The sequence below is a fragment of the Pollachius pollachius genome (assembly GCF_949987615.1).
Source record: "Pollachius pollachius genome assembly, chromosome: 20".
Taxonomy (NCBI): domain Eukaryota; kingdom Metazoa; phylum Chordata; class Actinopteri; order Gadiformes; family Gadidae; genus Pollachius; species Pollachius pollachius.
The window spans coordinates 16,392,371-16,406,527 of NC_136953.1; the positions used below are offsets into that span (position 1 = coordinate 16,392,371).

Sequence of the window (14,157 nt, forward strand, 5' to 3'; positions counted from 1 at the left end):
TAAGCAGTCAAAACACAGCTCCGTCTGTCCAAGACTCAAGACTCAAGACCCACCTGTTCATTTACATTCACATTTACATTTAGGGCATTTAGCAGACGCTTTCATCCAAAGCGACTTACAATAAGTGCATTTGTTACAATAAGTACATTTGTCATAAGAAGTGAAACAATATATCGCTGTCGGTACAGTAAAGATGTTCATAGAACCAAGTGCAAGTATAACAATCGCTAGGCTAACCCATTCCCCGTGTAAAGCAACGATAGCAGCTTCTGTAGATGCTACACAATTAAGTACCTTGAATAAGTGCAATGTACAAGTGCCAGGACGTACAACATTCAATGGTGGCTGTGCATTGGTTTCTATGCAGAGTCGAGGTGAACTCTTAATGTACACTCTTATTGTATGGTGTACGTCCTGACACTTAATGTACACTCTTATTGTATGGTGTACGTCCTGACACTTAATGTACACTCTTATTGTATGGTGTACGTCCTGACACTTAATGTACACTCTTATTGTATGGTGTACGTCCTGACACTTAATGTACACTCTTATTGTATGGTGTACGTCCTGACACTTAATGTACACTCTTATTGTATGTTGTACGTCCTGGCACTCAAAAATAGTACTTAGCATCATACTTAGTATCCTAGCTGTCTGTGTTGTCTACGGGCAATGGGTTAACCTAGAGATTGTGAGTGCTTGAAACTGGTTTCTATGAACATTCTTTCTGTACCGACAGTGATATATTGTTGATTCTCTTTCTTCAGACAAATGTACGTATTGTAAGTCGCTTGGGATAAAAGCGTCTAAATGTAGATGTTAATGTTCAGCACCATAAATTAACAATGGTGGACTTTTATTGAGGTAAAGAATGACCATCCAACATCTAGCATCTTTTACACAAGTTATATCATAGGTTTTATCCAATTTGGCTAAAATATATTCCTAAATAATTCGAAGGAAAATAAAGAACAGAACATCGCTGATTCTTCACGGTGCCAATTACGCGCCACGATGAAACAATTTACACGGTAAACGGTGCGCTTCCCATCGACCGTTCTCAGAGTCCTGGTTTTAAAGAACTTTTATCATTTCTTTTTATATGGCCGTCAGCCTCTTGGCGGGGCTCCGTGTTGGCAGCGGCAGGTGGGTGGGGAGAGATTGCAAGTTCAGCACAAGTCTAGCAATCAGATTGAGTGTTGGAGACAGGCTGTGAGCCGCTAGCTCCTCCGGTGAGAACAGTAAACAGCAGAAGTCCCCGACGGAGGGAACGGAACATGAGTGCTTCTCTACCTGGAGTCCCACCTCAGGGGGAATGGGGGGGTAGCTATGAGCAGTGAGATACAGAGAACCTTAATAGACTCATGACTTGACTATCTACTTGCTAACTTGGTAAACGTAGTTCTAGTGTAAGAAGTAACTACATTAACTACTCCCTGCACTACTTGATCTATTATTAATCTGAGATTTATTTTATCATCTCATTTATTCTATAATTAATTATTATTTCACCATTCAACCGCATAATGGTCGGAATGTAGTCCTCTACTGCAATAGATCACTCCATGTACTGACTATACTGTAGTCTAAGAAAGTAAAGAAACTACAAAGGTTAAGAAACGAAAAAAGCTTCAAAAAGAGATACGATAACGGCTGTCAACGCCTGTCAATCATCTGGGCCATGAGCACCTGACACATGAAGTCCACGGGGTCGGCGGCCTGGGTCAGCAGCTGGCTGATGTCGTCCAGCGGGGTGTAGTACGTGACGTGGGCGGTGTCCACGGCGCGCACGCCGCAGTACAGCGTCACGGCCACCCTCCCGCTGGGGAAGTCTGAGAGCACAGCGACACAGGAGACCGAGTGAAGGGCTGATGACGGTTCCACGTTCACGCAACACAGCGACCATGCAGACGCTTCGACGCAGTCGGGAACCTTTATGGTGCTGAGTCGGGTTTTAGTGAGCGGACCAATCACAGCCCTTGATGCTGCGTCGCCTCGCCCTTGCGGTGGACGCAAGGAGGGTCCGCAAGGACGTGAGGGGTCCGTGGCCCCCTTGCGTTGCGTGAATTTGGGACCATAATCAGCCCTTTAGCCGGACAGCTAATGCACAGAAACATTGATCGATAACATGCTCATCTTTTTGTGCTATGTGAAATAAAAAGTCGACGGCAGCGTTCATAATAAAAGCAGGATATAGAAATGATTGAATTATGAGAGAAGGATTACATCAGTTATGGAAATTAATTGAATTAACTCACGCGAAGAGAAAGAGGTATTATTTTGACCAGCTGTCACAGTGATACAACTCAAAAGACAATATGAGCTAATTAAACCATTAATTACAATACTGGTCTTTATGCATCACTTTTAGTGTCAATTTCCTCAACCTTCCTTCCTACGGTTTTCATATCTACATCTGGAGAAGGGTCCCTCACCCTCTCACCTGGGGGGGGGGCTGACCCTCACCCTCTCACCTGGGGGGGGGGGCTGACCCTCACCCTCTCACCTGGGGGGGGGGGGGGCCTGACTCTCACCCTCTCACCTGGGGGGGGGGCTGACCCTCACCCTCTCACCTGGGGGGGGCTGACTCTCACCCTCTCATCTTGAGGGGGGGGGGGGTTGACTCTCACCCTCTCCCCTGGGGGGGGGCTGACCCTCACCCTCTCACCTGGGGGGGCTGACTCTCACCCCCTCCCCTGGGGGGGCCTGACCCTCACCCCCTCACCCCCTCCCCTGGGGGCCTGACCCTCACCCCCTCACCCTCTCACCTGGGGGCCTGACCCTCACCCCCTCACCCTCTCACCTGAGGGGGGCCTGACCCTCACCCCCTCACCCTCTCACCTGGGGGGGGCTGGACCAGCAGCACGTGTTGGTCCCAGCGCTGGGCCCTCACTCTCACGCTGTGCCCGTGGCGCTGGGTGAACTCCAGCTCCACGTCCCCGTCGCCCGCCGCCGCTGCCGCCGCATCTCTGAGCAGAACAAACATCTCCCCGGAGCCCTGCGCAGACAGACACTCTGTACCCCCTGGGTCGTGGAGGGGGGCTGGAGGAGACAACAGGCCTCCGGCCCCCGGAGGCCTTACATTTGAGTTCACCTTAACACAACATTTACATTCTTTGATCCAAAGCGACCTACAGTAAATCGCTGTCGGTACATTGTAAGGGCCAAGCACTCGCCGTCACTAGGTTAACCCATTACCGTATACAACAGAGACAGCTAGGATGAGACGCTACGCAATGCTAAGGCCTCTTAGCATTGCCCTGGTGCCTACGCTCTCTTGTGTTCAAGATAAACCGGACGGTTTTCAGCAGCTCAGAGATTCATATTTCATGACGGGACGATGCAATGATCGACCATGATGTATCACTGTCAGTACAGTACAGAGACACAGAGTAAACTGAGAGCCTCACCCCACAGGGAACTCTGAGCGGGACCACCCGAAGGCCATGGGGGGGTCCGGAGGCCCGTGGCGAACCCGTGCCCCAGGTCTCGGGCCTGGGCTTGGCCGTGGTTACAACTGCAGAAAAACAGCGTGATAGAAATGTGTCATTTCCTCGAGTTGTGCAAGTCTGTCCTCAGAGAGAAGTGCCAGTAATGCATGAGTCACATCAGAGAAGGGGTCAGAGATAACGCCCAAATGTCCTGCTACCGTTTGAATGCTGGTGCTTTATTGTGCACGGGCGGGTACAATAACGAGGCTGTAATATGCCAAATAGAGAAATTTTATAATCACATCCTCAAAATATGTCATAACTCATCCAGCTTCTCTCCTAAAAGAAACACCTACAATTAAACAAGGGCTGATGAATGCCGTAGTGTGCTGTTCTTTTTAGCGGGGGGAGAGGAAATAGTTGCCGTATTTGCATCAAATATTGTGCCTCCACTCTGCCTTGATAAAGATATGTTTCAAACGGAGCTCTGTGCTTCTACAGAGTGAGTTTTTTTACACACTTTTACATTTTACATCGGCATCGTTACTACAAAAGGAAACAAACACATTTTTAGAAACCCTCTTTACAAAATTCCTGAATGTTAAGCTTGACTGGAGTACATCCTGTCTTTTGTAACCAGTGACCCCGTGTAAGACCTAACCTTCAGTCCTCCCCAGAAATAGAGAAATAAAGCAGAATCAGCCGTGAAGACGAGATAATTGGTCATTAAGCAGAGGAGACCGTCCAATTATTCTGAAGGGAATGAGCATCGAATCGTTCGGATGTCGAGAACGACGACTCTGTTCTAGGGGACGAAGCGACTTCATGAATATTTTTTGATGAGCAGTTTGAGTAAATAAAAAAAGGCCTTATTTTCCCAGCAGGCCATAGCCCGCTCCCAGAAGGACGCAGTGTTGTGTTGACGGAGGTGTGAGGGTCTCTACGGTGGAGCGAGACGCCGACAGCAGGGTGTCATCTGGGAGGCATGAAGGTCTCACTTACTAGCTACCGCTAGTTCACGCTGACTAGTTAGTCACTTACTCTGAGAAGCAGTCTAAGACATGGTGAAGCAGTTCCCCCAGCCTCCCCCAGCCTCCCTCAGCCTCCCTCAGCCTCCCTCCCCCAGCCTCCCTCAGCCTCCCTCCCCCAGTCTCCCCCAGCCTCCCTCAGCCTCCCTCCCTCAGCCTCCCTCCCCCAGCCTCCCTCCCCCAGCCTCCCTCAGCCTCCCTCCCCCAGCCTCCCTCAGCCTCCCTCCCCCAGCCTCCCTCCCCCAGCCTCCCTCAGCCTCCCTCCCCCAGTCTCCCCCAGTCTCCCCCAGCCTCCCTCAGCCTCCCTCCCCCAGCCTCCCTCCCCCAGCCTCCCTCAGCCTCCCTCCCCCAGTCTCCCCCAGCCTCCCTCAGCCTCCCTCAGCCTCCCTCCCCCAGCCTCCCTCCCCCAGCCTCCCCCAGCCTCCCTCCCCCAGTCTCCCTCAGCCTCCCTCCCCCAGCCTCCCTCAGCCTCCCTCCCCCAGCCTCCCTCAGCCTCCCTCCCCCAGCCTCCCTCAGCCTCCCTCCCCCAGTCTCCCCCAGCCTCCCTCCCCCAGCCTCCCTCAGCCTCCCTCCCCCAGCCTCCCTCCCCCAGCCTCCCTCAGCCTCCCTCCCTCAGCCTCCCTCACCCAGTCTCCCCCAGCCTCCCTCCCCCAGCCTCCCTCAGCCTCCCTCCCTCAGCCTCCCTCCCCCAGACTCCCTCCCCCAGACTCCCTCCCCCAGCCTCCCTCAGCCTCCCTCCCTCAGCCTCCCTCCCCCAGACTCCCTCCCCCAGACTCCCTCCCCCAGTCTCCCCCAGCCTCCCTCCCCCAGCCTCCCTCAGCCTCCCTCCCCCAGCCTCCCTCCCCCAGCCTCACTCCCCCAGCCTCCCTCATGCTCCCCTCAGCTCAACTCTCTATCGACTCACCGCTCGGCGCCTCATTGGTCCTCTCACCCGCTTGTCCGTCGGGGGCGGGACCCCGCGAGCCCCTCCTCCCCGCCCCCCCCCACACCACCTTGACGACGGCGTCCAGGTACTCCTCCGGCCCCTGCTCCGTGGAGACCACCAGGCACTGGTCGGCCTGCAGGGGCACCAGGCCCAGCAGGGGGGCCAGGCCCTCCACGCCGCACAGCAGCACCACCACGCTGGCCGCGGGGGTCAGGACGCGGGACAGGAAGAAGCGCCTCACGCGGCACGGGGACCCGCCCCCCCCTCCGTCCTGCTCCACCTGCTCCACCAGGGCGGGCGTCAGGACCAGCAGCTTGCAGCGGTACCGGGCCAGCGCCAGGGGGTCGTGGAGCTGGCCGGCGGTCACCGTGGCGATGTCGAAGAGGTGGGTGGCGTCGTGGGGCAGCTGGCCGGTGAAGACGGAGTGGAGGTAGGAGGCCCACTGCAAGGCCTCGGGCTCGTAGAGGATCAGCAGGTCCTGGGCTGGGGGGGGGGGGTGGCGGGCGGAGGGCACCACGGTAAGGGGGCTCGGAGTGTGTGTCGCGGTCGACTAACGCCGCGTTCACACACTGTACACGGCCGTCGACGGGGCTCATTGAGTTTGCATGGGGCGCTCTCCAAATGCATTGTGGGTCCGTACGTTCCGTCGGCGTCGAAAAGTTGCGAAATGTTCAACTTTTCAGGCAGCGACGGATCCGTCGGCCAATCGGATCGCGTCCCCCATACCTCAGACACGCCCTCCGTCATCCGTTGACGGACATGTACAGTGTGACCGCGGCGGAAAGCTGTTTACTCTGATGTAGTCTCCAGCTGTTTATTATGGTTTATTCCATTTGAAGAGACATAGTGTCACAGACATAGACACAGGGCAGACGAGTTGGCCTTTGCGTCCGTATGAATGGTGTTATATAAATATCATTATAATTATTATTTACTTATTCCTTACTTTGACCTGAATTAATTTTACTTCAACTAACATTGGTCGAGTCTCGAGTCGTCTGTGAAGTGAACTATTGAATGGCTATGGAATCCCACGCATGTTACATCATATCAGTGAACAACAAGAACACTAACACTGCACCATTATGAAATTCACATTTACATTTAGGACACTTTTATCCAAAGCGATTTATAACCATTAATTCACACATTCACACACCGACGGCGGCAGAGTCAACAATGCAAGGCAACGGCCATCAGGAGCAGTCAGGGTGAGGAGTCTCGCTCAGGGACACCTCGACACTCCGCTATGAGGAGCGGGGATCCAACTAACAACCTTACGGTTAACACATTTACCCTCAACACACAAATGTTGCTTCCAAGTTCAAAATGCAGCAAGCCGTGGCAACACTGACTCACAGTACAGAAACCCACCGGCATGGTGGTCAACCAATCATCTCCCTCTCCCCATCACCACCACCCCCTCCCATGGAGACATCATTAGGGTGGTTATAATGACGATTCAATTAAGAGTTAGCAGCCTACCTGATTGGGTCATGCTAGCAGCCTCCGTCTGTCTCTTTTGCTCAACAGTCAAGTGAGAAGAGCACAATGTTTTCCTGTCGGCCCACACTGATAACAGCTTCCTGCTCGCCCTGCTGGACAGGGAAGGAGGAAAGACCCGTGAAATATAATTCAAATTTACATCACCAATGAGGAAAATAAGTTGCTAAGTTACAGAAACATTGTATTTACATTTAGGGGATTATGCTGACGCTTTTATCCAGAGCGACTTGCAACCGTTCATTCACATGTTCACCCACCGACGGCGGTGTCGACCCCTCATGGCGACAGCCGGCTGGTCAGGAGCAGTGAGGGTGAGGTGCCTTGCTCAGGGACACCTGGACACTCGCAGAGCGAACTTGCAACCATCTGGTTACAAATCAGCCCGCTCTACCTCCTGAGCCACATGCCGCCTCTAGCCGCTTCTAGATGGGTTTTGAACATTACATAACAGTAAAAAGACCTCAGGTATTGTTATTTATTGTTCATCTCTCTGGGACGATGCATTCTGCCGTCTCTGAACACAAAGGGACATTAATGGCGGTGGTCTCTTACTGGCCCCCACTGCAGCAGTTTTCTAAAAGCCTCGGGTCAGGGTAGAAAACACTTACAGGCAATTATCCCTCATCACAGAACGGGAACTGCAATCACAGCCTCATCTGCATCCTCCATCTGAAGCAACATGTTCCTCCTCCTCCTCCTCCTCCTCCTCCTCTTCCTCAGTACGTCGTGTGGGCGGGCCTCAGCTGGGGGGCACTGTGGTTCACCACAGCCCGGGTCAGAGTGGCACCCTGTAGGAGTTGATGGAGGGAGGCTCGTCCTATCAGCGGGCCGGTCGGGCCGTTGGTTGTGATTAAAGAGATGAATGCATCGAGGTCCATGGAGCGCGTCAGACATATAGAAACCAGGGGGCGGACAAAGGGGTCTTTGTGTTGACATGAGGGACGGACTGTCCGAACAGACTAAAAACGAAAGTGATTGAATGGGAGAGAATGGCCGCCCAGAGGAGGGGTTAGATGATACACGCCACGCAAACCACAGCAGACATGTTGGTTTCTGTGGGAAGGAAGGGCAAGGCGTAGACATGTTGCCATTGAGGAAGGGCGTTTCTGTTCCACACACACACATGCACGGACACATAGACTCACACACACACACACACACAAGCACACATACACACACACACACACACACACACACATACACATACAAATACACATGCAAACACACACACACACACACACACACACACACACACACACACACACACAAACACACACACACACAAATATATAGAGACAGACGGACAGAAAGGCATGCACATGCAGATGTGCACACACACACACACACAAACACACGCACACACACACACACACACACACACACACACACACACACACACACATATACAGTGGGGCAAAAAAGTATTTAGTCAGCCACCAATTGTGCAAGTTCTCCCACTTAAAAAGACGAGAGAGGCCTGTCATTTTCATCATAGGCAAACCTCAGCTATGAGAGACAAAATGAAAAAAAAAAATCCAGAAAATCACATTGTCTGATTTTTTAAGAATTTATTTGCAAATTATGGTGGAAAATAAGTATTTGGTCACCTACAAACCAGCAAGATTTCTGGCTGTCACAGACCTGTAACTTCTTCTTTAAGAGGCTCCTCTGTCCTCCACTCGTTTCCTGTATTAATGGCACCTGTTTGAACTCCTTATCAGTATAAAACACACCTGTCCACAACCTCAAACAGTCACACTCCAAACTCCACTATGGCCAAGACCAAAGAGCTGTCAAAGGACACCAGAAACACAATTGTAGACCTGCACCAGGCTGGGAAGTCTGAATCTGCAATAGGCAAGCAGCTTGGTGTGAAGAAATCAACTGTGGGTGCAATTATTAGGAAATGGAATACATACAAGACCACTGATAATCTCCCTCGATCTGGGGCTCCACGCAAGATCTCACCCTGTGGGGTCAAAATGATCACAAGAACGGTGAACAAAAATCCCAGAACCACACGGGGGGACCTAGTGAATGACCTCCAGAGAGCTGGGACCAAAGTCACAAAGGCTACCATCACTAACACACTACGCCGCCAGGGACTCAAATCCTGCAGTGCCAGACGTGTCCCCCTGCTAAAGCCAGTGCATGTCTGGGCCCGTTTGAAGTTTGCTAGAGAGCATTTGGATGATCCAGAACAGGATTGGGAGAATGTCATGTGGTCAGATGAAACCAAAATAGAACTTTTTGGTAAAAACTCAACTCGTCGTGTTTGGAGGAGAAAGAATGCTGAGTTGCATCCAAAGAACACCATACCTACAGTGAAGCATGGGGGTGGAAACATCATGCTTTGGGGCTGTTTTCCTGCCAAGGGACCAGGACGTCTGATCCGTGTGACGGAAAGAATGAATGGGGCCATGTATCGTGAGATTTTGAGTGAAAACCTCCTTCCATCAGCAAGGGCACTGAAGATGAAACGTGGCTGGGTCTTTCAGCATGACAATGACCCCAAACACACCGCCCGGGCAACGAAGGAGTGGCTTCGTAAGAAGCATTTCAAGGTCCTGGAGTGGCCTAGCCAGTCTCCAGATCTCAACCCCATAGAAAATCTTTGGAGGGAGTTGAAAGTCTGTGTTGCCCAGCGAAGGCCCAAAAACATCACTGCTCTAGAGGAGATCTGCATGGAGGAATGGGCCAAAATACCAGCAGCAGTGTGTGAAAACCTTGTAAAGACTTACAGAAAACGTTTGACCTCTGTCATTGCCAACAAAGGGCATGTAACAAAGTATTGAGATGACCTTTTGTTATTGACCAAATACTTATTTTCCACCATCATTTGCAAATAAATTCTTTAAAAATCTGACTATGTGATTTTCTAGATTTTTTTTTTTCATTTTGTCTCTCATAGCTGAGGTTTACCTATGATGAAAATGACAGGCCTCTCTCATCTTTTTAAGTGGGAGAACTTAGACAATTGGTGGCTGACTAAATACTTTTTTGCCCCACTGTACATACGTACACATACACACACCATGCAAAACCACAGGTAATATAGATGTCCTGATAATGTGCCTAATGAATGACATGGTGATTATGTTCCACCTCTCTCATAATACAGGCCAACATGTATGTATAGATGAAATCCCATCATTATTGCTATTATTTCTATATTGTCTAGTCATGAGATTTTTTTAAATAATTTTGGGAGATGTTAACAAGAGAATGAATATTAAGAAAAATATGTCTTTATCAAATCCACACATTGATAAAAAAAAAACAGCAAAAAAAAGAAAAAAACGCATGTAGGGACTTTGCAGCCAATGAGAAGGCAGAAGGGGAGGGGGGGCGTTTCCTCCCGGCTGGGGGGCGTATCTTCCCGGCTGCAGGCCAGGCTGCGCAGTGCGCGGACAGAACCCGACACGGAGGCGCAGCGGTAAATCAGACGGCGCGAGGAGCTTCAGCGGCACGGAGCACCGAAATCGTAACGCTGTTGCGTAAAGTATTTTGGGCGAGTGAGATCACCGCGGTCTCCCTTACGCTCGGATTAGACTCGTGAGCGGTTCTGCAGGAGGAGCAAGCCCCGGGATCCGAGCTGACAACCCTGCACCCTCCGCCACACCAACGACCCCACACTGGAAATGTCCGAAAACAAGCCCGACGATGAGCCGAAGTTGTCTACGACGGACAGGGTGGTGAAATGTAAGTTGGACGATTCGTGCAGCGTTATTGCTCACACACGCAGTCGCATGCACGCACACACACACACACACACACACACACACACACACACACACACACACACACACACACACACACACACACACACACACACACACACACACACACACACACACACACTGTTAGGCAAATCACAGCGGGGTCCTGTGCGCCCACCCCAGCGGCAGATCTGTGGACGTAGCGTTTCTGGTCCGAGGCAGAAGGGTGGTAGCCGTGTTGTGACACCGCTGAAGTAGGAAGTCATGTGAACTCCGGTCAAATCCAAGAAATGTTAGATACACAATAAAAAACAGATTGTTTTTTGGGGTCCGGAGTGCTTGAGTGTCTTCCGGTGATTGGACGCGTGCACGACATGCATGAAGGAAAAAGTGAAATATGAAAAAGCAACGGGACCGAGGATTTATGACCGTTTCAGTAGAGAGCCGTGCAGCCAATCCACAACAAGACAGCCGTGTGTGTGTGAGTGTGTGTGTGTGTGTTTGTGTGTGTGTGTGTGTGTGTGTGTGTGTGTGTGTGTGTGTGTGTGTGTATTGCACAACCATTGCAATCAACCCAAGGGCGATTTCGCTGCCTACAGCATGCATTGCTAACCATAGTTTCACTGTTTTCCACACAGTACACAAAGACCCTTTTTGAAGACTGTAATAATTATCATCTTTACTCACTGTGCTTTCCCCTTCAACCCTGACTAAATCCCCTCGAATGCGTGTCTTGTTTGTATCTACCATTCCACCTTGCAGTCTTCCGTAATAATGCATTAAAGATTTGAATAATCACATAATACTGGCAGTGTTAGCCACCTAATGGTTACTAAACGAATGGGATTGCTCAGGGTGAAACACAGAAAACACAATAGGCCCTATTCGAGTCCCAGAGACATTCACATCATTCAATGTTTGGATCGACCAACAACACTTGCATTTTCTGAATAAACTGAATAACTTGAATGCTTGCATAGCTGCAGCACTGTGGTGGTGTGGGCAGTGTTCTGTTCACCGCCTCAGGCAGAGCCAGGGCTTGGATCATCACTGACCGGCCAACAGAGATACATTATGAGAGCTGGTGGAAGGCTCAAATGACCACGTCTGGGGCCATTAACCAGACAATGCATGGAAGACAACAGAGTGCTTGAAAGCGGAGCTGTGTGGAGGTGTGTGTGTGTGCGGCGTGTCCTGTGTGTTGCACAGTTTTCACAACTGAAGGGTTTCCTTTTGCTTCTGTTGTTGTTTTTCTTGGGGCAGGTCCTTTTTCGTGTCAGCGTTTATTTCTTCCTGAAACCAAAACGGTTGCATATAGAGTGTGATCATTTAATCACACGCCGAGGTACGGAGTTAAATAAAGCACCGTCACCCGTGTTTTGCTGTCAAACCTCCTCCCAGTCAGTTCACCAACATGTAATACGAGGACATTCAGAAATTCAGAATAAATTCACAAATCAATTTCGGAGCTTTTCTTTCTCGTTAACATGGATGTCCTTCTCCGTCAGTCCGCCGTCCTACCCACCCCGCTGCAGACCTTTGACGTCTCCTCCTCACTGAGATTATATTAATGAACATGATGCAGCCCCCCCCCCCCGACCCCTGTCTGTGTTTAGTGGGCAGTGGGCATTAGTGAGAGGGTCCCGACTCCTCTATCACGGGGCGGAGCAGAGCTGTGTGTACGCCGGTAGCTTTTGTTTTTAATGAATAATTGAAGGGATCACCCCTCTACAATTCCCCCCGACGTGAAGGCTGATGAAAAATGAATATGATGTCCAGGCTCCGAGAGGCTGGTGTGATATCACCGTGGGGCTCTGAGGAGGCTTTCTCCCTGCCAGTTACGGTGGGCGGCCATGTCTTTAGGTTTGTAGGTCACCTGACGTGACCACGCCCCTTTACAACGGCCCTTGACCGCGGGCCCTCGTACAGTCCTTGCTTTGGTTTTTTTGGGCCGTGCCTCTGCAGTTGTAACTCTCCGTGATATTGTTGCAGCAGTGAGGTGATCGGTTGCTGTGGTGGTCAGACATTAGCCTCGCTGCTTGCATGCCCGGAGGGCGGGACAGGAGAAGGAGGTTTGCAGATGAAGCCGTGAGCTGAGGTATGAATAACTCATATTCATCTGGCGGTGAAGGCCAGCTCCGCATTCAAACGCTGGACTGATTACTTCATGAAGTTGTGTGCCCCTGCCTCCATAAACCCCCAGACACAGAACCAAACCAAAACAAACACATTTCACGCTAAAACCACCACAACACCTGGGCGGTTGAACTTTCCGTCCCGGCGTCACTTTTGTAAGTCTGAGTTCGTCTTCGGTGAGGCAAGAAATGTCAGAAAGGCGTCCGGGCCACCTCACCCAGAGACTCAGATCAGATCCCCACCGTCCTGCATTAGTTGTTGGTTGTAAAAGCAAACAGAGGAACAAACAAAGCATTGTTTGGGTCAGCTTTGGTATTGTGACAACAGCACGGCCTCCGGCTGATGCGTACCAACGACAGACCCATCAGAACGGTCCTGTGGGCTGTTGGGGGGGGGGGGGGGGGAATCGGTTCGGTGTCCCCCGTACCGCAGAGGGCCTGCTGGGTCCTGGGTCTCCCGCTGGGCTCCCCCCTGTTCACCAGACGCATTATCCTAACGCCCCAGCGGCAGTGCGGCAGCTCTCTGCGGTCCTTCTGTGGGTACGGGGGAAAGCCTGCATCGTTCTCAGTGCAGCGTGCAGAGCCTGGGCACTAACTACAAACAAGTCTGGTTCGTAACGTAAGATAAGCCCTTTTGTTAACATCATTTGAATTTACATTGACACTTAGGGCATTCAGCAGATGCTTTTATCCAAAGCAACTTGCAATCAGTACGTTTGTCAGAAGAAAGAGGAACAACAACATATCTCTGTCGGTACAGTGAGGATGTTCATAGAACCAAGGGCCAAGCACTAACCATCACTAGGTTAACCCATTCCACGTATACAACAGAGACAGCTAGGATAAGATGCTACCATGCTACCATATAAACAATAAGTGCCTAATAGGGGGGAGGCTATGCACAGTCGGGAGTGAAATAGGTGAAATATCGTTGTGTCGAGTCAACTCTTTACCATGCCATGTCTTTAAGCCCTTCCCGTCGGTTTAAACCCCAGAAATAGCGCCTGGGCCGTCGTGGTGAACGGGGCCTTCCTGAGACGTGTGTGGGGGACGGATGACATCTGACATTTGACTTTTGAGCAAGGCCCCCCCCCCCCCCCCCCCCCCACACACCTCTACCCACCCCCACCCTGAGGTGGCGAGCGACCGGGTCTTTCCAGCCCTGATCCCAGCCGGGTCGCTGAGTCATTTATAGAACGGCGCATTAAGTAAGGCTCCCGGCTCCACGCCGCCCCGTGGACCGCCGCGGCACGGCGGTCACATGGGCGCGGCGGTCACATGGGCGCGGCGGTCACATGGGCGCTGTGTACAAACGCCGGCCCGCCCCGCCCCGCCCCGCCCAGCCCAGCGTGCTGCGCTGCTATATTCTCACCACCCAGCTCCGCTAGGCTGGGGAGACGCAGAGGCCTG

General features: G+C 51.5%; 1 protein-coding gene across 1 annotated transcript in view; it reads right to left on the reverse strand.

Annotated features, from left to right (window-relative positions):
• The window catches only part of LOC307090885 (phosphoinositide 3-kinase adapter protein 1-like), a gene marked incomplete at its 3' end in the record, with an annotated part of 23,190 nt that extends 16,205 nt beyond the window's left edge, over positions 1-6,985 (reverse strand). The window contains exons 1-5 of the mRNA XM_079757684.1: positions 6,873-6,985; positions 5,367-5,870; positions 3,414-3,520; positions 2,845-3,001; positions 1,693-1,835 (exon numbers count right to left, since the gene is read on the reverse strand). Coding sequence (XP_079613810.1) covers positions 1,693-1,835; positions 2,845-3,001; positions 3,414-3,520; positions 5,367-5,870; positions 6,873-6,885 — 924 coding nt within the window. The 5' untranslated portion in view covers positions 6,886-6,985. The remainder of the gene's footprint in view (positions 1-1,692; positions 1,836-2,844; positions 3,002-3,413; positions 3,521-5,366; positions 5,871-6,872) is intronic.
• Between the last annotated feature and the right edge of the window lie 7,172 nt (positions 6,986-14,157).